This window comes from Catharus ustulatus, chromosome Z (genome assembly GCF_009819885.2).
Source record: "Catharus ustulatus isolate bCatUst1 chromosome Z, bCatUst1.pri.v2, whole genome shotgun sequence".
Lineage (NCBI taxonomy): Eukaryota > Metazoa > Chordata > Aves > Passeriformes > Turdidae > Catharus > Catharus ustulatus.
This window is the reverse complement of record NC_046262.2, coordinates 27,292,436-27,319,720: the sequence shown is the minus strand read 5'-3', so window position 1 is coordinate 27,319,720 and position 27,285 is coordinate 27,292,436. Positions and strand designations below refer to the sequence as shown.

Genomic DNA, 27,285 nt, shown 5'->3' with positions numbered 1-27,285 from the left:
TGTAACTAACATTATCATGTAAAGAAATACCCTAGCATGCTAATTAAACTCAGTATTTCAAGAGAAAGCACATAAACATAGGGGAACAGAAAAAAACACACCACCTTACCAACTCCTTGAACAGAAATAACAATAATCCAAAATTTCCAAAGAATAAGCTTTTTTGGGAACAACAATTAACTTAACAAGGTATTTTACTGACTACTGGCCAAAAGGCACCAAGATTCAGGGCTATTAAACACCTAAAAACTAAAAAACATGTCAGTATGCAGTAAGGAACAGCAGATGACTGCTTTACAAAATGAAGTTTACATTTACCATGTAAGAAGAGAAGAAAGGAAGAAAAGAACCCTTATGGACAGCTGACAATAAAGACTGAAAACCCTATAATGACATCTACCTAGCCTTAGCAATTTCTCTTCTCAACACGATCCTTCCTGGAATATTGTATTGATATTTCAAGAGAAGTTCTCCTGGTTTTTTTGTTTGTTTTGGGTTTTTTTTGTTTCGTTTGTTTTTTTGTTGTTGCTGTTGTTTTTTGCTTGCTCTGTTTGAAATCCCACCATTCTTTATTTTAGATTTGTTCTCAGATTAAATCTGGCAACCAATTAAGACTTCAACTTTTCAAATTGCAGTTCGGATTCTTAAACAGATCTCTTCAAAATCCAGTTCTCTTGCTTATTTTTTTCACCATTAAAATTCCTGGCATTTGGGACTGCTTCTAATTTTCAAGTTAGAATTGTTTCTTAGCTCTGTACAGAAAGCTTCCTGACATCATAATTGTATCTTGTTATGCAACACCACAGAGGGCAGTATACTTGACAAAGACTACGAGGAAAATTCTGTTAACACCTGACAATTAGATGAATGGGCTTAAGGTATTCTACCAACAGTGCAATCAGTAAATAACTGAAAATAAGTATAAAGATTGATGAAGAGTTATTTTAATTCAATTTCCTCTCCTTGTTGGATATTACTTCACAACAGATTCACCAGTCTAGTTTTACTGAGATTAAACTAAAACAGAATTTAGACCAGAATCTGTCAAAGGCAAAGAATTAGTGACTACATCCAGTTTTAGCTTGCTTTCATAAAAGTATTGTTTTTACTAAAAACTCAAAATGCAATTATTACAAAAACATACCAAGTTGTAATACACTGTCTTCTCAGACAGGCTGAAATTCCACCAAATATGGCAAATGAGTTCTTCAGCAATATGTTCATCAATCAAGAGTTTGCGCCGTCAGGTCACTGAAACTAGCATGTTTTTATGGAGTGGAAAAAGATAAGACTGTTTTCTGGTGTGCATTTGAAAATTATTAATAGTCGCCCAATTGTTTGCACTGAAACTCCAGCTGCCTATATTTAATTAGACATCAAGGAGAACAATAATGTAAATTATAGTTTTTTCCTAAATTTTAATTCACAGACTGATGCCAAAATGCCCTGGCATAATTGTGCCAAAATGTGAGTTTTCTTTAAAGAGAAATGGTCTCAACAAAAGCAACAAAACATAATATTTTAATATTAAAAAAAAAAAAGAAAAAAAAAGAAGTATTGACTTAAAGTATTAATAGGAAAAGCTTTTATCATCAGTGTTTTCCTTTGGGTCTGAGAAAAATTTTTCAGGTCAAATATCCTAATATTTATACAAAACATCTTAATGCTGAAGCTTCATCTTTAATATGATAATTATTAAGTAAAGCATCATGCAGAGCCAGCATGAAGAAACTCTAAGTTACGACATGCACATAAAATTTTCTTCTGTTCAAAAGTAAAATCTTGGTAAAAAGAAAATAAAAATCTTCAATCAGTCTCATTTGTCCCTCCCCCAAAAGGCAAACAGCAATTTTAAATGGAACTTTTAAAATGGAACTCCTCAAGCTGATTTTGCACCAGTGAGATTTTCAAAAACTTTGGGGACAGAAAAATTGAAGAGTACAATTAACTGCTCATGATACCAGGACCCCATCCTTGTCTGCCCAGTGAGCACTACGGTAGTGTTCCACTAGAGGGAAGGAATTGAGTTATGGAAAGGAACAACTGTATCATGCTTACCATAAAGGTACTTTGCTCAACCAGTAAGAGCACTGAGAAAACACATACTCACTGTGTCAAGACCCTGAATGTGAAACTATCATCAGATCAGTATTCTGTGTTATATATTTACCTAGCCACACTCTGAGAAGATCCACAAGTCTGAAATTGTCTTCTAGTTTTCAAAATGTCTTGCTAAGAAGATGTAAATTTAAAAGCCTCTTGACAAAGCCTACCTCAACCCAGGAGCAACAGAAAGATGGGAGAGAAATCTAAAATAATTCTGTACCAGAAACTACTGATATCATCCTCTTACTCTTTATCACCGAACTGTTTTGTTGTGGTGGAGTTTTTTGTTTGTGCTTCCCAAACCTTCTTCCCTTCATTTTAGAAAGCTAGATAACCTCCTGAAGAATTCTTGTCGCTTAGAATAATACCCTGTTTCTGAACATATGGGAAAAAAACTTTTTCCTTCATGACTGGAGGACAATTTATAATGGACTTGTGAAATACTATGCAGGAAACTTTCCAGATGATAAACAAACATATTCCAAAAAGGGATTTTACCATAGCATTTCTCAAGTACAAGGTATCCTGAGTATTTCAGATTGACTTCATATTGTTCAGAAACTTGCAGCATATTGATAACTCAAAGACTAAATATTGTTAACAGACTGGTACTGGAAATAGCTGCAGATACCTTTGGAATTATGATTAGAAGTAAAACTGAAAGACTGAATGAGATGTAACATGTAAACAACACTGAAAGACTATAATGAAAATACTGCAGGCATTTTTTCTGGCTTCAGATTCACAAGCAATCCATCTTGAAGTAAAATCTGCCATGACTGAGGGGTCTCATTTTTATCCCTTTATCTTGTTCCCTATGTCAGAGACACAGACGCCTGTTACTTAGACAAGATTTTGGAGCATGTAGCAACTGGTGTTACTCAGTGAGGAAATGAGAATGGGGAAGGTTTCTCCCTTTTTGAATTTTTATCAGTGTTTTTCTCCCTGTCTTATTGAGAATACTCATTCAGGAAAGCCTACTTTCCTGTCAGTAGAGGGCTCTATACTGACAAAGTCATTGTGAGATAATTGGTATTAGAGTTATTTATGCCTTTTCTTGAACAAGTACATTATCTTCCCTACACAGGGGGCAAGGAAATCTAATTGCATGAGAAAATCACCTTTTCTGATGGGCATCAGGAGGAGGTGGGTGCCAGGGGGCGGTGGTGGGGATTACTTTTCTCATTTTTTCCTAAATTCCTTTAAAATAGTAAGCTTGGAATTTAGTCAACACTAAACATGCTTCTGTCCGAGAACAGATATTCTTTATTTCCCTGGTATCTCAAGAGTTTAGAACGAAAATAGTACCAAGGTTGTAACAGTTTAGATTGTAATGAGGGTTTTGCTTCTAGAACTTCCTTCTTTGATTTAAAATAAATCTTTTAATGAAGGGATATACTGTCCTGTTGTTTTCTGAGGCAATTTTAAAATTTCATTTTTAATGAGTTGATAAAATAATTGATTAATTAGTTTAGAACTTCTGAACAAAGTTTAATTTGGTAGTATTTCTGTAAACACCTACATTCCATTCAGGGTCACAGACAGAAGAGGATGAAACATGCTGCAATGAAGTCATGGAAATGCTCATGGATAATAACCAGATCCAAAACCAAGAACAAAGAGGAATTCAACATTTCATGGATTTACCATCTCTCACTCATGTTAAGACACTGTTTGTTTTACAAGGGAGATCATGCATACAAAAACAACCAGAAACACACTTATATGTGACTACTAATAAATAAATAGTTATACAGGATGGCTTTTTCCCCCAAGTTCTCAGGCAAGTATTTACAGCTGTGTTTGACATTAGATTTCATAAAATACCGTTACTGTCGCAGGTTTCTGGGTAATTCTAAGCATAGTTAATTTTTTTTTTTTCTCTTGACACTTACCTTTTTTTAGACATGATAGTCTTCTGTTGTAGAAAAAGTAGGAAATCTTTACTTTCTAATGTCACTTACTGGCAGACTAGAAGTGTGGATGATGTTTTACAGCTCATAATGCTAACAACTATAGATAGACTTCTTTTTGATTGTCTTTCCAGGACATTTGCTTCCATTGAACTTTGCAAGTATTTGCAGCAACAGGCATCTGCTCTATGGTAAAGATAGAACTGGTGACTCTAAGCACTGGCAAAAGGTAAGAAACCATTACTAACTGCTGTTCTGCAACATACAAACAGCAGGATACCTCAGAGTGTTTCCTATAAAGAACAGGATGTCTTTTCTTCCACTATGGAAACAACACAGGTGAGGTGAGGACTAAAACACAAATAATCACTGATTTTGAGATAAATCAGTAGTGTTACAATAAGTGAACTATTTGTTTCTCAAGTAAACAGATATTCAGTGGTGCCTTCTAAATTGCTCAGAAAAACAGAAGTTTTGATTTTTTGATTAACAGACTACTAGACTCACACAAGGCTTCTAACTTAAAGGTGAGCACACGTTTTTTGTACCCTGAACCCTACGGCTCTTAAGAATTTACTGAGAGAAGCCTATAGTACAAAGCTTAAACTGGCACTTTTAGATATGTCAAAGTAAACTCAGCTACTGCCAACAGTCATACCATCAAGTATTTTCTTTCATATAGTCTTCTTATCTCTTATATTTAAGTATACTCACATATTCTCAAGCAGTAATCTTTCATCCCAAGTTTAAAACATGGAACATAACTAAATGGGAGCAAATTTGAGAAAATAAACTCACAACAGTAAAAATATATTGCAAAAAATAAATACGTGAGGAAAAAAGCAACGTATTTCAGAAACCATTTAAGTTTAATTATTTTTAAGTGGATGTACACAGATCTCTTGTATCTACTTATTCAGAGAAAACAGCTTAAGGATTTTTGCAAGAACATGGAGAATTTGGTTAAAACATCTATTATTATTAATATAAGTACAGTAATTTCACAATTATAAGCCACCCCTGATTATAAGCCGCACTTCCAGGTGTCAGTAACTTTTCATTCTTTGTCCATATACAAGTCACACCTGATTATAAACCACACGTTACAATATAGAGTGTGATAAAAGGTATCTATTCTATCACCATCTGTTGAGGGTGGGGGCAGTGATCCTTGCCTCCGTGGGAGATAGTCTGCTAATGGGCCATCTATTGAAACCAGGTGGGACATTGTTCTTTATCTTTTCACAACCCGTCCTTCCTCCAGTGAGTCATTTCTGCTAATGGCCCACTGAGTCCCACTGTGGGACTGATAAAATTACTGCATCCCATTGGGAGTTGCTCCAGCCAGGGGGAAGAGCCCAGCATTTCTTACCAAGATAAAAACAGAAGTTTTGGGACACTAAGGGAGCCCCTTTGTCCACTGGACTCCAGAGGGAAAAACCAGATTTCTCCACATCACCACTGGACCTCTGGAGGGAAACTGCACCTTCTGAATCACATCTGTCACTGCAAGAGGACTGCAGCCACCATTTAATGGGACTGCTACCAAAACCCTGCCTGACAGGGTGTCAGGTTGTACTCTGACTTTGTCAGGGTTTGGAGTTCGTTCTTTGTAGTGCTGTATTTCTATTTTAATTTCCCTAGTAAAGAACTGTTATTCCTAATTCCCATATCTTTGCCTGAGAGTTGCTTGATTTCAAAATTATAATAATTTGGAGGGAGGGCGTTTACATTCTCCATTTCAAAGAGAAGCTCCTGCCTTTCTCAGCAGACACCTGTCCTCCAAACTAAAACAGCAACTTTTCATTCTTTGTCTGTATATAAGCTGCACCTGATTATAAGCCGCACTTCCGGATTCGGACCAAAATTTTAGCCAAAATGGTGTGGTTTATAATCGTGAAATTACTGTACTCTGAGGCAATTTAGAATGAGAAGCACGCAGTGGTAAGAGAGCATGATATGACAGAAATATATGGCAAGAGGTTAGAATATTCACTTCCTGTGGCAAAGAGGAAAAAATTTGCTTAAAAAAATATAAGCAAATATATAAATAATATTTAAATAATAAATAGTAGGAGGCAGCCCTTTATGACAATTCAAACATAGTTTTTAAATAACTTAAAGGAGTTTGGAGGAAGACCGTATGGAATGAACATAAGTCAAATTTGGAAAACTTGCTGACAAAAGCTAAATTATATGCATCTTTTATGTCTTTTATACCAAAATAATATGTTGTGATGGTAACTTTGAGCACTGATGCAGTGAGTGCTATGCCTGGACTCACAGCAGAGCCTGATCCTTTAATATGCAGATTACAATGTAGAAGTAAAAATCTAACATTGCCAGTATCTGTCTAGAAGACCTTTTTGTTTTTCTAGGATGAGTTGCAATGCAAATCACCGTACGATGAGCACAAACTATTCCCTACAAACAATACAAAGATTCTTAAAAAGTCGATGACTTAAAAGCACATGAAGTTTCACAACAAAACAATATATAGTCTAGTATAGTATAGTATAGTATAGTATAGTATAGTATAGTATAGTATAGTATAGTATAGTATAGTATAGTGTAGTATAGTATAGTGTAGTATAGGTGCATACACAAAAAACTAAAATAAGGCTGTAAGCAACAAGATCCCTGGTTCTGCCTTTGAAACCCAGCTACAAATGTCAGATGGAGCTGAAAAGAATACATAAGTAATATCCATGGAACCGTATTTGTAACTTGCTAAAGACGATAATTTCAGAGTAGAGGACAAAATTACATGGTTGTAGTTACTCAAAAATTTTTGTAAGATTTTTTTTATGGTAAAATTTTACTGTTAGAATAAGGAAGTACACTACCATACTCATCAAACAGGGTACTTCAGGATGACTCAGGAAGCTAACTGCCAGCCACAACATGCCTGAATTGGCTGAATAGTTTTTGAGAAACTCAGTCTGAAACTCCGTCTTCTTCCATATCTGCTAGGTTAGTACTTCCATACTTGTTTATATACATGAGAAGACAAATTGCTATCAATCAAGTTGCTATAGAAATAGTCCCTATAAAAAAGCAGAGCTCTGCATACATACACAAATTCATCAGAACAATTACAGTAATTTCAAGAGTATAAGGTGCACGAGACTATAAGGCACACCTTTTTTTGCAATGAAGATCCGTGCCGCACGCAACAAAGTAACTAATTAGTAACGGAATCCCGCAATCAGTGAGTTCACTGGCAGGTGCTCAATTTGCAAACATTTTTCACAGACTGGTGTAGCCTTTAAACGCAGCCCCAAGCGTCCTCCCCGTACGTGGGCCCTGGAACTCCCGCCTGCCCCCAGCTGGCGAGGCGGGGCTCAGGGTCGCCACGGCCCGCGGCAGTTCGGGGTGGCTTGGGGCTGCCTGTGGCTCAGGGCAGCTCAGGACTGCCCGCGGCTTGGGGCTGCGGCTTGGGGCTGCCTGTGGCTCAGGGTGGCTTGGGGCTGCCCGCGGCGGTTTGAGGCTGCCCGCGACGGCTCGGGGCTGCCTGCGGCTCGGGGCTGCCCAGGGCTCGGGGCTGCCTGCAGCTCGGGGCGGCGCGGGGCTGTCCGCTCCCTCCCTCCCCGCGTGGCTCCTGCTGGCTGGGGGCTGCCCAGTCCCACCTGCTCCCTCCTCCACTTGCGACTCGGCGCTCCCATGGTGCCGACACTCTTGTGGCTCAGCTTGCACTTCCGGGTTGGCAAATTTTGCAACTTTGTACATTATATAAGGCGCACCAGACTGTAAGGCGCACTTCCGGGTTCAACCTAAAATTTTAGTCAAAAGGGTGCACCTTATAGTCATGAAATTACTGTACTTTTGCCTGTATGTGTTCTGCATAAAAAACATCAGCATAAAGCCTTCCATCACCTGCTCAGGTCTACCTTCAGAAGACAGCCTTTTACAATAAAGGTCTCACAATTTGCCTCTGATGACAAGGCAAAACATTAAATGGTTCCCTTTTCAGAGAGTAAATAAATACCTTGGCCACAATACACACTTTGAAAGGTACAGGTAACACATTTTGCAAATGCAAATCAACATATAAAAATGTAATACCGTTATTAAAAAACCGATAGGTGATAGAAAGTTAGCTTCTGTGTACCACCCATCATTGTTATGGTCAAGGCATGTCAGAGAACATAATAGCGCAGAGGACGCAAACATTAAAATGTTTGCTGCTTCTTGTTCCATTGTTGTATGTCCCCAGCAACAAAAATGTCTTAGACTTTTAATGCAAACTTCTGTTCCTGTGGTTTTTGTGAATTACATAATATTTGGTTTTTCTCAGTTTTAGAATTATAGAATATCCTGAGTTGGAAGAGTCCAACTCCTAGCTCTGTACTGGAGCACCAGAAGAATCACATCAGGTGCCTGAGAGCATTGTGCAAATGCTGCTTGAACTCTGTCAAGCTTGGTGACCACTCTCCTGGGGAGCCTCTTCCACTGCCAAAAATTCTCTGGGTAAAGAACCTTTTCCTGATATCCAACCTAAACCTCTCCTAACACAACTTCCCTCAGGTCCTGTCACTGGTCACCACAGAGAAGTGATCAGTGCTTGCCCCTCCCCTTCCCTTCATGAGGAAGTTGTAATTGCAACAAGGTCTCCCTCAGTCTCCTCTAGGCAGCTGATCTGAATTTTGACCCTCCACATAGAGTATTTCTGGCATCTTAACCACAGGGCCTGATTCTTCCCATGAAAAATTTTCCACTTGAAACAGTAATGATATAACAAAACCTGAAACCAGATTTTTAACTCTCAGCTTCCAGGCTATATAAACTTGGTATGTCAGAAAATACAGCTAATTCAAAGAAAATGAAGTTTATTTTATTCTAGTGCTAACAGTACTCCTGCCATTTTTACTATCTACTATTTAATATTTTCTAGAGGAGAAGAGATGTACATTCCACTTGAAGGCACGTTAATATATGTTATGGCACTATACATGTAACAGTGTACAGTCAAAATCACAGACTGAAAAAAAAGAATCCTATGAGAATATGGGACTGTTTTACTGACAAGTAGACCCTGCAAATAGCTGTTCAGACTTCCTGACTAGAAGTCTTTCTCACAAAAGAAACATATTTATCAAACATTAAAAATTTCTTTATGGAAAGAATCTCAGAAATATTGAAGAAGTATTTCAAAATACTTTTTTGTTTTCAAAACTAATACTCTCAACCCTCTGAGAAAAGACAAGAGAATTTCTGAGAAAGTCACCCAGTGTTAATCACACTCTCTCCCTTACAAACTAACAAAGCCATATTGCCAAAACAGGGAACCAAAGCTATCAGGTAGATGCATTTAAATTCCCTCATCCATGAAAAACCAAGAAAATGCCCTTTCTACTTCACTAGTTTTAATTTCACTGCAATGTGAAAGTACTCTTTTTTCCTTTTCTTAAGTAGATTCTGAATTTAATTTCACGAAAAGAATGTGAAAGATAGATAATATGTATACCAAATATAAAAATGGCTTGGTTTACTGAGTCCTTGAAGTCATGTCCAACTTTCTAACCTTTCAAAAAGAAGCTTCCACATGCATAAAACTTATCAGCCTCACTATGAACATTAGAAAATAGTACCAGGGGCATTCTGATGATCATTGGTCACAAAATAGACAACACCCTAGGTGGGTTTTTTAATCTTCCAGTAACAGTCTTTTATATGTGACTTGTTTTCCCGTACAGCTTAACAAATTCAAAAGCATCTGCAATTCAATACTTCAGAGCAGGGTTTAGATCAGAATACAATTTTCTTCAAATGTCCGGCGCAAATACTCACTTACTTGATTGTGAAACAGGTTTAGCAGCAACTCAGAAAACTTAGTAATTGTAACCAAAAAATGTTACAGAGTAGACACCAAGAGAGAAAACCAGGGGTACAGGGGTATTAAGTACCTCAACTATGCAGATTAGCTATCCACTGGGTAAAAACTTTTTTTTCCTCCTTCTAAGAATTTCAGCTTCCAATGCAGAGTGAAAACAACTATAGACTGTAATGCTAATTTTACACACAGGTATTTCAGTACTTAATGTAGTAAGGTTTGAACAACAGGTCCTGTGCCAAAGCTGACCTCTAGATGAACCCTTCAGTCAAATATTATACGTATACATTAATTAGTGAAGTATTTTTAGCAATCTGATGTATGTACCTGCTCATCGGTTAAACATGGATTTACCTTTCCATATTTAGAAACCAGACAAGGCCACACCTGGCCTTGTTTGGGGGGAGAGGATGAAAGACAACTCCCGTACTGAGCCCTGGCAAGGCTTTGGAAGAAACCCGATAGGAGGATAAAACTCAATGCTCCTGCATTAGAAGTAATGGTAGCTTGCTTATTATAAAAGCTGGGCTACTCTCAGAGTGAAGCCAGAAGTCTCATTCCCTGCAAAGGTGGATTCACTGCAGGATTTCTCAATTGCCAGGCCTGGCTCTCCAGTCCTTCACTGTGACACCTTCCCTGGGTTGATCTGGCTGAAGGGTAAAGTAGGGTAAACCTTTCTTTATCACTTTAGACATTTTTTGTTGTTATGATTAGGTGCATTGCTCAGCTTATCCTGTTGTGATTCTTTGCAGTTTTGCATCATAGTAGATGACACTGTTCCTTAAGTTGGCGTCTGTCTCTAACCCTACTCATCAGCAAAACACTACTGTAAATTGAATTCCACCATTCCAGATTACAAAAAAATATGTCTTAATATACTTTCCTAGTATTGATTCTACATTATATATGTAGAAGTGATGCTCTCTCAGGAAACACAAACCAGCTTGAAAACTTTTAGTAATTTATACTGAGTTTTACCAACAAGCTAACCCAAGTTTACTATCTCTGCTATGAAACCTGTTAACAGACAATATTAGAGAGTGAGTAAAATCAAAAAGTTAAAGTTACAGTTGATGAAGAAACAGTTTAAAATGTGCCCCAAAATTTTCCTGCTAGGTAGTTTATTATACCATATAACTTTAGTAAACATAAACAAATTTTAAAACAGTATACAACAGATATTCTGTATGAGTGAAAGCCAGCACTGTTTAAGATTGGCTAATTACATACCAAACACATGTATTTCACTTACCATTTTAGATCAGCAAAACAAGCATGACTTTTACTTGTATGCATGACATAAATGAGACTGTAATTTTGTGCTCAGATATGTTTCCCTGGCCAACATATAAAGCAAATTAACAAGCACAACCAGAGGCTAAGACTTTATTTATGTCACCTAGCCAGCAATCAAACTGCATAAGAAGCTGAAACCAGATGCAACAGTCTTAAGGGTCTTTTACCTACTCAAACAAATCCTCTGTTTCTTGAAGCCTGTCTCAGGCAATCAAATTCTTAGTAGATGACCCCTCTCAAAAATAATATGCCATGGGAACAGCAAAGTATTTTGCAGTTCTGTTAGAAGTGGTGCAGGGACAGAATCTGCTAGAGCATGAAATACTTCCAGAATATAAATGCTTTGTAGAATCAGGAAGTAAACTCCTCCTTCCAGGCTTTTTCTTTTTTTTTAAGGAAATATGGTTGTCATGCCAACGGTTAGAGAACAGCGGGCTGCAGCGACAGCTAGTGATGAAGGCTGTTTCTGTCTAAGTTTTCCTGGGAGACTGTCAATGAATTACAGTCTGTTCTGGGCAGTACGTAGGATCACTTAGGCTTCTGTTATTATTTTGTCCCTTGCTTCCAAACTCAGGTACTTGATGTCTTAGCAAGAAGGCAGCTTGACATACTTGGTCAGTGTACAAGCATGCATACAGACCTTGAGATGCATGGTCCTTGAGGTCCTGTGGGGATCTGCCAGGACCAGTACTACACTGTCCAGTGTTCCATGTATCAGCACAGAGTTCAGGGTCTAACTTAAAAGGAGCCAGCAACTATTCCACAATCAGAGCTATGGCTGCTGAATGAGGCAGAACTCCTTGGAAATCAAGAAACATAGTCAACTCCCCAAGACATAAAAGAGCCAGCTCAGGACTACACATCAATATAACGAAACCACCTTACTGATCAGAAATGCAAGGTTTTATTCAGAAAACTCCATGATAAGATAGCTATAAAGCTGCAACAGCAGCCACAGCAAGAGAAATGAGGGGTGTCCCTTGCTGCTGCTAAATAAATCTTTCGTAATACTGCAATTAAAAAGGCTCATGGTCACCTTTAGAAAATGCCACAACCCAGAACACAGCTAGAAGGGTGTCCTACAAATTAAAGTATTGCTCCTAATTCAGCACTTGTATTTTCTTTTCAGTTCAACTGATCTGAAGTAGTTCACTGCATCCAAATTAACATGAAACAAATGTGCATAAGCAATGTTACATTATAAATGTAATTCCACTGAAAAGACCAAAGAGTATTAGCAATTGTTATGCTTCCATTTGTTTCATCATACCCTCAAGTGCACCTGAATGCATGTTAAACCATGTATACAGTAGAGTTATAGTAGTAATTGCAATGCACTATGAAGCAGTCTGTCCTAAGGCAACTTAGCTAACTTGAAAACATGATCAATTACTCAATAGGGAGAAGGGATAATAATTTCTCTCAACAGTATAACAAGCCATGGTGAAAAAGGGCTAGTATAAGTACCATCTTGCCTAGCAAGATTTCTAACTAGGCCTCACCAAACAGTCTCAGAAGCAAAGAATGAAAACAACTATTATCAAGTGTATGGGACCTGCTAAGAAATTGGTTTCAGAGTAGCCCTTTATAGCTTTTTATCAAATGATCAAGCACTTCAGTGTTTTTAGTGTCTTTAGAAAAACAAAATAGAAGGTATGCCTACCAAATCTCAAGAGAACACCAAGTTGACCACAGGTTCACCCAAGGACAGGCTTAAAATTCAGAGTAATATTGGTGAAAAAGACTTGAAAATTATTCAACGAGCATATGCCAAATCCTCTTAGGAAGGAAAGATCGACTATATGAAACATGATTTTGAAAAGCTGGCAAGGAAGTAGAGCCACAGAAAAAGATTAAGGTCTTACACTGGATCAAAAATTTAACATGAGACAATACCTTCCAGGTTAGAAAATGAATTACTGAACTGTGAGGTATAAATACCACAGAAGTTATGCTGAAGAACTCCTCTTTATTAAAATTATGCTCCATCTGGAATTCTGATGCCTAGCTTTTGATCAAACTTGTAGAAAGACATCAGTCACATATAGAACTACTATGGTAAGTCAGTAAAAACAATCAAGAGATCTAGAAAACAGGAACTGTGGGAAAAGACTGTATAAGCAGGGTTGTTAACCTCTCGAGTTTAATCAACTGGGAGACAACTCTTCTATGACACAAAGACATGTTAAAAAAATAATGGTATCAGGCTCCTCTGCATGAGTAGAGTTATTAGAACAATGTAATTAGCTTAAAACCCAACAGTAAAATTCAAGTAACATATAATAAAAAGCTGAACAGTTAAAATCCACTGCAGACTTCTAAGTTCATTGCTCAGAAATGCCTAGAAGAGGTCAAATCCTGAACTTCTATTGTAAATGACACAGGACTGGATAATTCTGCCTACAGAATGACAGGAATCAGATGATTTCTTTTAGGCCTCCCATTTTTGACAATAAAGCACTCAAAACTATTATTACAGCCAACTCAAATAACAAAACACAAAAACCAAAGCTAATTTCTATGCTGCCACAGCCAGAGTGATGTTCCATCACTAAAAGAAGTAACTTGAAATGACCCTGAGTAGATGTACACTATACTGCAAGCACTTCCAAGGTAAATCTTCAATAATCCAAACAAGAGTTTATGTTTCTAGATCTTTTTTCTTCACTGACTGCTTGCATATGTAAGGTATCAAACCTCTGCAGTTTCACAGATTTGCTTAAATTTACAACTGGTGAATAATTTAGGCTTTTACTCCCCTAAGCAACAGGTCTGGCTTAGATCCCATTTTAAAGTAAGTAGGTAAGATTTTTACCTATCTTTATCAAATTATACACAAAACCTACACTGTACATTCTTGTTGCTATTGTCTGTAATCATTCTACAACAAAACTTATTCTGTCAAACCATGTAAATTAGTTTTTCACTTGTAATACTTTATTTATAAGTTTTGAAAACCATACTATTATCAAATTTCTGAAAAACATTTCTAAGAATCATTCCTCACCTCTTTACTGTACTCTTGCTACCACACTGAAAAGACACATGAATTATTATTCACTGAATGTAGATTTCAAAGAACAGCAAGAAAAAAAATCTTAGATTTGGTGTTAAACTTAAATGTAGAGTCTTTGTTTCAGGTCCTAAATGCCCAAATAATTTATCAAATATATTGATCTCAGCAGAGCCAATAAATGTTCAAGACTTGGAAATTAAATAGCCGGAGAGAAAGAAAATTTAAGTGAAAATTTCTGAATTCTTAAAAGGATTAAATAGAGGTATTTAAAAATATAATAAGCTTGTCAGCGCAGAAAGTTTTAATATACACTGACATAGTTTTCATGAATATTGAAATAATTCATGTATCTGAAAGACGACACAAAAGTACCTGAAGATATAAGACCCATGGAAATAAGAACAGTTCAACAGAATGCTATCATAGTTCTGACTTAGCATTTGTAACACTTACTTAAGTTTCTGCAATGCAGTTCAAAATTTATTTATATCTTCAACATAGCAACAGAAGCTGGATAATGAGATATTTTAGGCCTAAAATGGGGCTATTCCTGGTGCAGTCTCCAAAATGAAATGAAAAACCCAAAAATGAGTAAATTTCAAGTGTAAAAAACAGCCAACCAAACAACAACCTACCCGCAGCCACTGTTTTTCTGTGAGAGCATCACTGTAGTCCACATCCCTGCGCTGACGGGATCCCCTTCCAAATATTTTCTCTTCTTCTTCCTCACATGTAAGCCTTTCAACTTCAGCATCATCCTTAATAATCCAGGATGGTAGTTCATCCTCCTCCATCAAGCGAGGTTTACGTTTAGGGTTTCTGGCATCTTCCCTGCGACGATCCATGTCCATGCGCTGCAATGGCAATTGGCAAAGGATAAAGAAGTTTTAAGTGAACCATGTCAATGCCCACCTCTCTAGTAACACCTGAAACTTCAAACAAAGTCGTTCCCAGGTACCTCCTGTTCATAATACTCCTAAATACTTCTAAAATGCTGCTGTAAAAAGTAGATGTTATACTCACTACTTCATAACTAGCTTTCACTGAAGGAACTAAGACAACACACAGCCAAGTGACACAAGAACACTGCTGTCCCCATAAGGTTTTACTACTATGTAACTGAAAAGAGTAATTAAAAATACACTGGTTTTGTTACCTTGAATATCAGAAGAAAATTTATGAAGGTATAAGAAACAAAGAATTAAAGGCGAATTAATAAATTCAGAGAAAATGTTGCTACACGGAGCCAACATGGCTGAACCTCTGATTTTTTTTCTAATCTTACTGCTGTACCAGATGAAAATCGAAACACAAAAACATCAGATAGCTTAGGTAAAGTGTTAAGAACATTAGTAGGAAATATTAAGACTTTCAGCTGAAATTTAAACAGTCATTCATTTCAAAGGTGGTGAATGATAGTTCAGACATAGAGACGAAGGATATGTTCCTATAACCTACATCAGTGAAGTGCTTTATAATCCTCCTGGGGAAGCATGCACCTCTATCGACTAGATACCGACCTGGCTTCCTATGGTCCCAAGAATTGCATTTGCATGGTCTTAAGTACTCAAATCAGGTAATATGAATAGTCATTTCAAATAGGTCTTTGGAAGAGTCATACAGTACTTAACAGTTAGTAATTAGCTGCTAAACAAAGAAAACATACAGATGGCCACCATTTTTGTATTTGAAAAAAAAATGTAAATAGACATGCATCAGAATTGGCTGCAGAATCATAAGAGGCTACCGCTTTGCCCACTAAACCTTCATAAAACCATTCTCAATTATGCACAAATGTCTTCCTTGTGTACATGATGCTGCACTTAACACATGATGCCAACTAGACATATCATCCTTTTACAACCTTAACCAAAACACAGACATGCAGGAATTCAGTGGAGGAATTCAGAGGTATCCCTCTCCAGAGGGACAAGCTCAAACCCAGCCAAATTTAAAAATTGAGGCTTGGTGATGGCACCATTGAATATGCTGAATCTTCTCCTATCTTGGCATTTTTCAAACACAAGCATTTCTAAAATAATGCCTCAGGAAGTGCATCTTACAACTTGCCTTCATCATCTTGCCTTGTGCGGTATCTGATGTCTAAACTCAGTGAAAAGCAGAATGCAAGATGTGTGCCTTCAGTCTGCAGGTCCAACTACGTTCAAGAAGCAACGATAAATATGTGGGAGTTATCCCTGCTCCCTGTTACTTAAGACAACAGTGAATGGGCTGTGCAGCCTGTAGTTTTTCACAGCAGACTTCCATATTCCACCTTTTAAAGAAAATCTTATTCAATTTGAATTAATTTCAAAAAGTGTGTCATTCAAGCCAAACATGTGGACTGGTTTACTGCTAACATGACAACCAGAAAGCTGCACCAAGAGAGAGTTCAAACGAGATAAATGAAACAGATTTCTCTATTTCTACTGTTTAGCAGAGAACTTGAGAGAAGTCAAGAGACATCGTATTTTAATTACATTAACAGCATGAAGTCAATGCTGAAACTTCATATTTTTTCCCCAATGACCATGTTTCTTTGTCTAACACAAAGACTGTACACTATGATAGTATATTATAAAAGCTGTTTTCTGATATAAAAGCACTTGGAAAGGAAAATTAAGGACAATCTCAGCTAATCTGAGGTATCAGAGATACAAACTAATTTTTTTTTCTAAGGACACTACTTAAACCATATTTACATTTGCGAAACCTCTGATTCTATCTTCCCACATCTTTCCAAAACCCATGGTTCCAAGAGATATCTACATTATTTTTACATGACTAATAAAATAATTATATGTTCGCTGTCCTCAATAAGGCCTAATATTCTACTAATACTTAAACCTAAGCAAAGAACTTGAACATTAGCACACTCAAGGCCTAAAATTTCCTGTTTAGAAAAACCAAGGAGTACTGCTGTCCTGTGAATTGTGAATGGTTTTCTTAAACTTTCCAAATTATAACTACAAGAGTCCTTGGAAAAAACATCCAAGTCAGTCAGTGTAAAACTTGTAATTTATATACCCAGTTCCACTAGCTTGCCATTTTCGCTTCAAGAAGACTAATTGTATTAGCACAAATGGAGTTTTGGTACCCATTTGGACTTCTACTTGAAAGGCAATTTTTACATCAAAAAAAAGATTCCTTAATATTTTCTTTATTTAATCAATTTTAACACTAAAAGGAATTATTTCTTTTCCAGAAAAGTAACTTACTGAAGCATTCTTATGAAACAACAAGAATTGTACAGATCACAAAAATCTGATTCTCAAAAAACTGATTTTTCTTTGAGTACTTACAGTAGTTTCACGAATACAAGCCGCACGGATTATAAGCCGCACCCCTGGTGCCTCGACAATGTTGCTGTCTTTGTCAATAGATAAGCCGCACCCCGAATATTAGCCGCACTTTCGTTCGTCGCGAGAATCCGTGCGCAGCTTTCACAAATTGGCCAATTAGTAACAGGATCGCGGCATAGCGGGCTTTACTGGCTCGGGGCGGGGCCAGGAAGGCTCGGCCCGCTCATGGTTGCCGACGGGGCCGGGTGGCCCAGCTCAGCGCCACGGCTCGGCGGGGCTGGCCGGGTGGTGCTGCCGCCGCCGCCGGGCTCGCTGGCCCCCCTCTCCCGTCAGCACCGCCCCGCTGCTGCGTTCGCTCGCCCGGCTGGCAGGGCTGCCGCCGCCGGGCTCGCCGCCCGCCCCGCTGCCGCTTTCGCTCGCCCCGCGCCGCGCCTGCCCCGCGCCGCGCCGCTTTCGCGAGCGGTGCTTTCGCGAGCGGCGCTTTCGCTCGCCGAGCGGCGCTTTCGCGAGCGGCGCTTTCGCTCGCCGAGCGGCGCTTTCGCGAGCGGCGCTTTCGCGAGCGGCGCTTTCGCTCGTCGAGCGTCGCTTTCGCGAGCAGCGCTTTCGCTCGCCGAGCGTCGCTTTCGCGAGCGCCGCTTTCGCTCGCCGAGCGGCGCTTTCGCGAGCGCCGCTTTCGCTCGCCCCGCCGGCAGGGCTGCCGCCGCCGCCACCAGGCTCGCCGGCCGCCCCCTCCCGTCTGCACCGCCGCCGCGTTTCCTCGCCCTGGCCGGCACTGCAGGCCCCCGCACCGCCGGGCTCCCCCACGCTGCTGGCCCCGATTCTGCTGGGCTTCCCCCGCTGCCAGGCAGCCCCACCCGCCGGCCTTCCTGCTTCTGCCATGCTCCCCTGCACTGCTAGCCCCAGTTCTCCCGGGCTCCCCCGCCATGCTGGCTCAGGCTCTGCCGCCCCCCTGCCCCGCCCTGCTGGCTCAGGCTCTGCCGCCCACCCCCACACTGCTGGCCCCGCCTCTGCCAGGCTTTCCCACCTCTGCCGGGGCCGGCCGGGCTCCAGCTTGGCTTGGGGCTGCCGCGGGCTCTCACTTCCGTGTTGGCAGCTTTTAGAATTTTGTTAATAGATTAGCCGCCCCGGAATATTAGCCGCACTTCCGGGTTTCCACCAAAATTTTGGTCAAATTGGTGCGGCTTGTATTCGTGAAATTACTGTACTATATTTTTTTACCATGTGAAGCCTCTAAAAGCCACAGGAACAAAGTGCACTTATACCTTCTTTCTGAGCAGTTTATTTAACTCTAGAGCTACATTTCAGATCCTGTGTCAAACACTTCTAACCTGCAAAGTGACTACAGAAGAGATGCTCATGAAACTGACCAATACAGACTACCTTTTGCTTTTTAGGTGTCTGTGCAAGACTTTAAATATTGATAAAAAATCAAATAGCTCTGACTGCCAAACTTGCTTTTCAGATTTTTCTTTTAAAAATTCACAAAAATTAAAACCAGTTTTTATATTAACCATTTAAATTGTTTCTTAGCCATTAATATTGAACTACAATCTTTCTGTCTTACTATTTTCAAGTCTCTGGCATTCAAAGTATGCAGCTTTACCTCTTAAAACTTTTACTACCAACTTCTTATTTTTCCTTAAAAACTTCCAAGTAAATTAACATGAAAAACAAATTTAGCCCACACAGCTTCATAATTATTCAAATGCAGGATGTGAAGGGATACTAAGCAAGTTCACCAACAGTAAAAAGCACTGTGAGGGTAACATCCTCAAAAGCAGAGAGACATTGCAGGGAGACCTTAACAAATGAGAAGACTAGGAAATTACTAACCATACGAAGTTCAAAAAGGACAAGAGCCAAATTCTGCTCCTGGGTCAGGGCAGCCCTTGATGTGCAAACAGACTGGGGAATGAGACATTAGAAAGCAGTGCCACAAAAAAAGGCACATGGGGGTTCTTCTGGTTGACGGCAAGTTGAACATGGGTCAGCAGAGCCTTGGCAGCCAGGAGGGCCCTCTGTGTCCTGGGGGACATCAGGGACAGCATCACCAGCTGGGCAGGGGAGAGGATTGTCCTGCTCTGCTCTGCACTGGGGCAGCCTCACCTCGAGTGCTGGGGGCAGCTCTGGGTGCCACAACAGCCTAATGTAAGGCTACAGAGGGTCAGAGGAGGGCCATGAGGATGGTGAAGGGCCTTGAGGGGAAGCTGTATGAGGAACAGCTGAGGTCACTTGGTCTGTTCAGCCTGGAGGACACTGAGGGGAGACCTCACTGAAGTCTACATCCCCTCCTTGTAAGGGAAGGGGAGGGGCAGGCACTGATCTCTTCTCTGTGGTGACAGTGACAGGACCTGAGAAAATGGACTGAATTTGTGTTAGGGGAGGTTTAGGCTGGATGTCATGAAAAGGCTCTTCACCCAGAGGGTGTTTGGGCACTGGAACAGGCTCCCCAGAGAAACTGACACAGGACAAAACTGACAGAGCACATGGTGTGATTCTTGGGGTGTCCTGTGTGGAGCCAGGAGCTGGACCCTGGGTCCCCCTTCCAGCTCATCATATTCTATGATTCTGTGAAAAAACTGTCTTTACTCTAGGCTCCTCAACTGTTTTATATTAAACAGCCTTCAAATTTAATACTAGAAGCTGAAGCAACCAGACATAACTTCATTAGCTACTTTTAATCATGGATCAGCTCTTTTCCTTCTGGGTCTGAAGGAAGAATCAGAAGCTCTTTTCTAACAGCAAATCTACTTTCACAGAACTCAAGGTATGTTCAGTCAATAATTCCGACAAAATTATTTCTTTTTGAGTTTTGGATCAAATGGCTGCCTCTTGGTTTGCGTCATGTAAATCTTCTTACATGCAAATCACTGACGGAAAGCTTAAAAAGACAGATGACTGTAAGCACTCCTTTTCTGTGAAACGTGGCTATAGTGATTCCAGTTCTGAGGTAATATTTAATCAAGTTTAGCACAAAAGCACTAAACTGGTAAGTCAGCAATGACAAAAGAACAATCATATTGGGGGATAAGGCCTTTTCCAACAGTGTATGTGAACGGTTGTAATTTATGAAAGAGGGCCCCTGCATGCTGGTGTAACAGTAAATTTCTACAGGTGAATTCTTGAGCAGAAGACAATGAGGGACTAAAAACTTGTACTGGGAACACAGGTTTTGCATTGGTCCTATCAACACTTGTTTCTGTGGATACCACCAGATGCACTTCTATTTCTGTACATAGGAGTGTCTGGCTTGTTTCACCTTGCAAAGAAAGCAGCCTCTGTAGAGTTAGGGGGCATGGTGCTTCACCTTCAGTACTTAAGTACTGCCCTGTACTGGTGTCAGTGAAGCCCAGAGGTCCTCTAAAAATCCTCAGACTATACAAACACTAAAAGGCAAGAGCCATGCCCAAAAAGGTATTTCAAAAATTATTCCATCAGTGCTGCAGTAGCATAAACAAAAAGTGAAGTACAAATGAAAAGGAGTGGCTCACATTTGAACCACCAGCTCTGTTTTGGTAACTGTTCAACAGTTGTAGCAGCAGAGATTCAAACTGGATTCTTGACAAAACCATCAACAACACCCCAGTTAACTCACCAAGAAATAGCATTGTTAGTCAATTAATTTACTACCTTGTTAACTTCCTGTAGTTGTCCTTGCCAATATTGAAGTCCAAAAGTAAGAAGAAATGCTAACAGTGAAAGTATGCTGTAGAATTAGCAAGCCAAATTGTGACTAACATTTCTGCACTATAAATATCTCAGGTTGTGTCAAACTCTTCCTCCAGATTGTCACTGCTCCACTGACAGCAAGCATCTCTGAATTCTTTCTGTCATTTGAGGAACTCTGTACTCTTCCATCACATGAACAATTCAAGTAAATAAAACCTACTTCTCCAGTAAAGTTTTGGCAAACTTGAGTGACAAAAAGGTTAAGACCTTTATTAAAAACACTAGAGAAGATGATTTTTTTATGATTACACCATCCTTACCATAAAGAGATCAAATTCCTCCTCACGTCGAGCAATCATCTGATTCAGAGTCTCATCATCAGGAACTTCATCTTCCTCCTGGTTAGAAAGATGCATAAAATTATTAGGAAGTACTTACATGCACCTTGAAGAAACAGCCTCCATCAGTTCAGAGCTCCACTGTGTCCTTCGCTGACAACACATGTGAAGCACTTAAACTGAAACTAAACCTTTTAAAGTGTTCAGCTATTCAGAAGTAACAAAATAACATAGTAAGAATGACAAATGAGAGATACTACTAACCTTCAAAATTTGAGACTGAGGAAATGACCAAATACAAAACCAGAAAATTTTGGGTTGTGGTTTTCCTGGGTCAGAAACACAGTTAGTGCTTTGGTTAAAATGCATGTATTTCCGTTCTGCTATTCTACAGTACTTCAAAAATACTATTCTAGATTTTGAGGTTTTTCCCTCAAAGCAAGGAGACTGAAAAATTCCTGATTAAATGAAAAAAATTAAAAGAACGAAACATGTTTTTATTCTGAAAAACGACCCTGCTGAATTACTTTCTCTTGACCATTTTCTGCTAAGAAATGGAGATGTGAACATCTTACTGCAGACAAAATGGATTATCATTTCATAAAACAGAAAAGACACTGGAAAAACAATTTAGAACTGTAGTGTCCAATTGAAAATGTTAAAGCTGAAACTGTTACAGCTCAAAACATTCAGTCTTCCTCCCGGAATTATTCTGAAACCACCGACAACAGGTCACCCTGAAACTATGTTACACTATGCTACAGACCTATAATTCTTCTTAAAAACTCATGTTTTGAACCCAGTTTAATGGGAGTATAGAATGCTGCATGTAGCATCCAAAAAACTAATATCCTGTGGCTTTTTTCAGAAATAAGAAGTCATTTACATATCCACGCATCTTCCCCGCAGTGTCTGGATTTCTACACCTCAGAAAAAAACCCAAAACAGCTCTCATTAATGTAATTCTAAAGGAATACCTTTGTAACTTAATGTAACTTAATATAATTTAAGTTTTAACATGAACCGGGCAACTGCAAAAGTGATTAAGAGACCTAAGTTCTTCTCATTTTGAGTCACTGCTACTTCACTGTTCATGACAAGGATGTCACATGGTTACACACACAGAGAAAAAAACATTCTTTTATAAACGTGACCATCATGAAAGGTCCACATACTTCCTTATTATCTCAGAGTAACTTTTGACCTGAAAAAAGAAGTGATCTCACAGCAGAAGCTGTAACAACATTACAGCCACATTATCAGCAGTTAGGCTGAATAATCCTGCTGCCAAACAGGTAGGCTTGGCAGAAGAAAAAATTATAAATAAATTTTGAGTGCCAACAAGAAATTACACTATAAATAAGTAACTTCTAATCACTTGTCATAACTTGCTATTATTCTAATGAATCTTTCAAAATACACAGAAATTACCTCTCTGCTTTATCTAGTACTGCTAAAATAAAAAACAGAACAAAAAGACAGAAGAAAGAAAAATAAGGGGAGCCTTGATGCTAAACATAAAAAAAACCCTACTAAAATACTATGAACAGAACATAGTACTCTACATACAAGTGTGAAAAGTTCAAAGCATGGTCAGCATGGGAACATTTAACTAGTAATCACTAAACAGTATCTTTGTTAGACATGCCAGTCCACATTTGCAAGTCAAAGTTGTGCCAATATCGTTGATAACTTGACTTTTAATTGAGAGATTTACTTTTTTCCTGTCATTTTCCTGTTTAATACTCAGTGTTGCTGCAATGAAGGAGCAATGGCTGACCAGTGCAGGATGGTGCAAATTCAATTCCCCTTAGTCCTTGAAAGGTTGAGTGTTTGGGCAGAATTTTGCATAGACTTTGTTCACAAAGAAGTATTACTTGAAAGCTTCAGCTTGGAGTCAGAGGACAACATGAATGCTTTAAAGACTGATGCTGGGCTATGGAAAATAAACCTTATTTAAATCTGCTTGCCTCAGCATGACAGACCAAGTATATTTGAACAACACACAAGAATCAAATTGTTTTGAAGTCATCTACAAAATAAGGCACATCACATAAGCCGGAGCTACAGCCCTGACTTCTGAAACACTGTCAGATAAATGCTTCAGAAACAAATGCTCTCCTAATTTTTTAAAAAACTAAAGGATTACTAAAAATATCTGCTCGTTTCAAGTTAATCTATTTACTCATATAAGAAGTGTGGTCTGCTTTAGAACTACAGGTTTACTTAATCAAAATGATGATACGTGTATCACCAAATTTCTGCATTAACACCACAAATAAAAGACAATTACTGATAAAAAAGTTTGTCACTCTTCTTTAGTTTCTATGAAAAACACTAAAACAATACAAAATTTCACCTTAACCACACTTTTTAACATGCATAATGCAGAGTTTACACAAAATGGTTAATGACTGAAGAAGTAAACTCCTCCATCTTTGAAACTTTACTACACGTAACAAAGAATGCCAGTGAAACACAGGCTATAGAATCTTCTATCAGTGTGCATCTTATTCAGACACACAAGCCCCACTCAGAGGCAAGATCGGTTTCAAAAGCTCTGCCTTTAGCCGGTAAAGGGTATTTTCAAGGTGGGAAAAAGTCCCTGCTGATCAAAAATTTCTCTGTATGTGTAATCAGTATAACTGACACATTAATTTAATTTCTCCCACACATGGCTTTCATCCAAATATGAATTTTGTTCAAATGCAGGAGAGTCTGTAGTGACAAGTGAAAGAACAGGTTCATCATTCCACACTGTTGGGGTTTGGGGGGCTTTTACTCTTTTCCTCGGTGGAGGTGGAGAATTTTTCCCATTATCATGCTACGGAAGCTAGGAGGGCGGCTCCCTTAGCTTTTAATTGCCCAGAACAAAAGGGATGGTCGTGGATTGCTTTGTCCTACCAGGGGGGACACTCTCTCACAGGCCCAAACACGGAGAAGAGAGGTTTTTTTCTTTGCGGTCGGACGTGCCCTGCAGCCCAGCCCTGCTACAGCCTCCTGCTTCTGAGAACAGCGCAGAGAACCGGGATCCAAACAGTGAGCGGAGAGCTTTCCTTTATCCCTTTCCCTGGGAAAGAGCCCTGCCGCCTCTGCCTCCCTGCTCCTGCTGCTGCGGCTGCGGCTGCGAGGGGCCCGCCCCGCTCTCCACCAGGACTGTGCGGAGAAGAGTGTCCGTGACTGGAAAACGGACTGAGTTTTGTTCTGTTTTGTCGCTGATTTTTTCATAGTTGATGTTCTTGTTTGTCTTGTAGATAAAAGAACTGTTATTCCTAAACCCATACCTTTGCCTGAGAGTCCCTTAATTTCTAAATTATAGTAAACTGGGAAGGAGGTGATTTTTCACTCTCCATTTTAGGAAAAGCTCCTGCCTTTTTTTTGGCAGTACCTGTCCTTTAAACCAGGACACACACTCACATTTCCATAAAAGAACACAATGAAAAGAGAGGGACATATACTCAGTGACTCTATAACCTCACTTCCCACTACTAAAAGAAAAGACCAGACAGTTCTTTTCAAGCAGCTAATTATTTCTCGAAGAGGAAGTGGTGATGAGAAGTCCAGACTGGACTTAGCAATTAATTTCTGGCTTGTCCAAAGCCCAAGTCACACCAAGGCAGATCTTAACTCTTAAATAGGTTCCAAAGGAAGCACAGTAAGCAGGGTCCTTCAAAACTGAAGCTAGGTAGTACTAGCTGCTCGGCATGTCTAAAAACCAAATTGCCTAGTTGAACATACATACTGGACTTAGGAAATGGTTTATAATCTGTTCTGAAAAAAAATCTTTGTTTAATTGGAATTATTTGCCAAAATTATGAAGGGTAGAATGGGTTTTAAATTACATGGCCTGATCCTACACTAAAATTTAACCAATAACCATAACATTATAACCACTAGGTTACAACCTACTACTGTGACCATAAAAAAAGATGAAAATTAGGTTACTTCTCTGACTGGATAGTAGGAAATGATAATGAAATTTTTAGTTTCATTGTGTATAAAAGAAGAGCCAGTATTTCCTGAAACTCTCTGTCAGTAATTATTTCTAACTTTCTTACCTCATTTTCTTCTTCATGCTCCAATATAGCTTGTAGGAATGCTCTCCTTTCATGGCTTGAAGATTTCTGATCAAACATTCCTGCCTGAATAACTTTTTGGTCTACATTCAGCTTATACTTTGCCGCAGCAAGTATCTTCTCTTCCACACTGTTCACGGTGCACAGTCGCAGGACTCTAACTTCATTCTGTTGACCAATTCGGTGAGCTCTATCCTGGGCCTGCAAGTCCTGTCAGGAAAAGAACACAGAGAGTAATTTAACAGAGAGAGTGAACACAGATATTAAAACTCTTCTTAGTCTCGCCTCCCTTACTTTTACATGTGGCCATTGAGTATGATGTGACTTGCATACATTTGCACAATAGCCAAAATCACATACATAACTATGCATTTCCACAGATACTGAACTTACTTTCCTACAAATAAAATAAAAAGTGTCAAAGGCATAATTCATTACCACCTCTGGCTTTTTAAAACAAGCACAAGTGGTGTGATATCCTCTTTTTCTGGTAATCTGTACTTACTACTAACAACCAGAGAGTAAGTTCAGTGCCTCAGGCCAAGTCTACTCAACTCTCACGGTCACCTAATTTTGTGAGAGATTCAGCATAGCCATTACTAAAGTACTGCAAACTACCTACCAAAGGCTAGGGAGTTGGTTATTATATCCTAAGGGTTAAAGAATGAGTACAGGTATACAAATGAAGCAGGTTTATAACACTCCTAGCACTGAGGATACCCAAGACTCAGACAAAACATATCTGCAGCCACAGAATTTGTTCACCAATTCAAACCAAAACATTTCCTGATTGTGGCAGTTTGTCTCACTAATTCTTCTCAAAGCAGCATTTTATCTCTTACTTGTATTTTTTCCTTTAATCCCAGGCTATATAATCTATATAAAGAAGTAAAAAAATATCAGAGATTCTTTACACATTTCATGAAGATAAGAAAATAAAAATAACCTGATGAGGATTCCAGTCACTATCAAAGATTATAACGGTGTCAGCAGCCTGGAGATTTAAGCCTAGCCCTCCAGCCCTTGTACTCAGCAGGAAGATAAAGTATTGTGATCCAGGTTCATTGAACTTCTTCAAAAGAGCAGCTCGATCCTCTGACTTTGTTGTGCCTGAAAAAAAAAATTTAAGATACCATATAATAAAGATGGGAACTGAAATTATATAAATAGTACATATTAAAGGTTTATTTTAGTGCACTGCTTTTTGACATCTCTGCCACATTTTCCATAACACTGGCCATGAATGTTTAAGTCAACTGCCACACACCCTTGATATGGACTTCTAAAGGTCTCTTTAAATGCATTTGTTTTGACATTTCTAAAGTAGGTCTTCAAATGTTGGCTAACACTGTTATACCTTTTCATAACTCAAAAAAATTTCAATTGAAGCTACTATACACAAACAGAAGAGAGCCCTAGTTTTGATTAATGCCTTCTGGCTACAGCAGCATTAAATATTTTTAAAAGCTACTTATATGGAGATTTATCAAAATGTCACTATTTGCCTTTGGAGTCATAGTTAATACCAAAAGATTGCAAATTGTTAAAACGTCCTATCTTGAGGATGATATAACTATAGAAGATGAATTTACTAATTTTTTTTTATTACTATGGTTGGTTGTTTCCCACCTGGCTTCCAGATACATCCCCCTGCCTCCCCAAACTCAGCAGTACATGGGGAGGAAATAAGACAAAAAAGCTTCTGTGCTGAGATAGGCAGTTTAAAGAAAATGATA

At 39.0% G+C, this 27,285-nt stretch overlaps 1 protein-coding gene across 5 annotated transcripts in view; it reads right to left on the bottom strand.

Moving 5' to 3' along the window:
* The window catches only part of SMARCA2 (SWI/SNF related, matrix associated, actin dependent regulator of chromatin, subfamily a, member 2), a 125,011-nt gene that overhangs the window by 24,873 nt on the left and 72,853 nt on the right, over positions 1–27,285 (bottom strand). For all 5 annotated transcript variants that reach the window (XM_033085486.1, XM_033085490.1, XM_033085489.2 and 2 more), the window contains 4 exons: positions 26,496–26,659; positions 25,532–25,759; positions 21,456–21,533; positions 14,800–15,018 (listed from right to left, as the gene is read on the bottom strand). In XM_033085486.1, the coding sequence (XP_032941377.1) occupies positions 14,800–15,018; positions 21,456–21,533; positions 25,532–25,759; positions 26,496–26,659 (689 nt within the window). The remainder of the gene's footprint in view (positions 1–14,799; positions 15,019–21,455; positions 21,534–25,531; positions 25,760–26,495; positions 26,660–27,285) is intronic.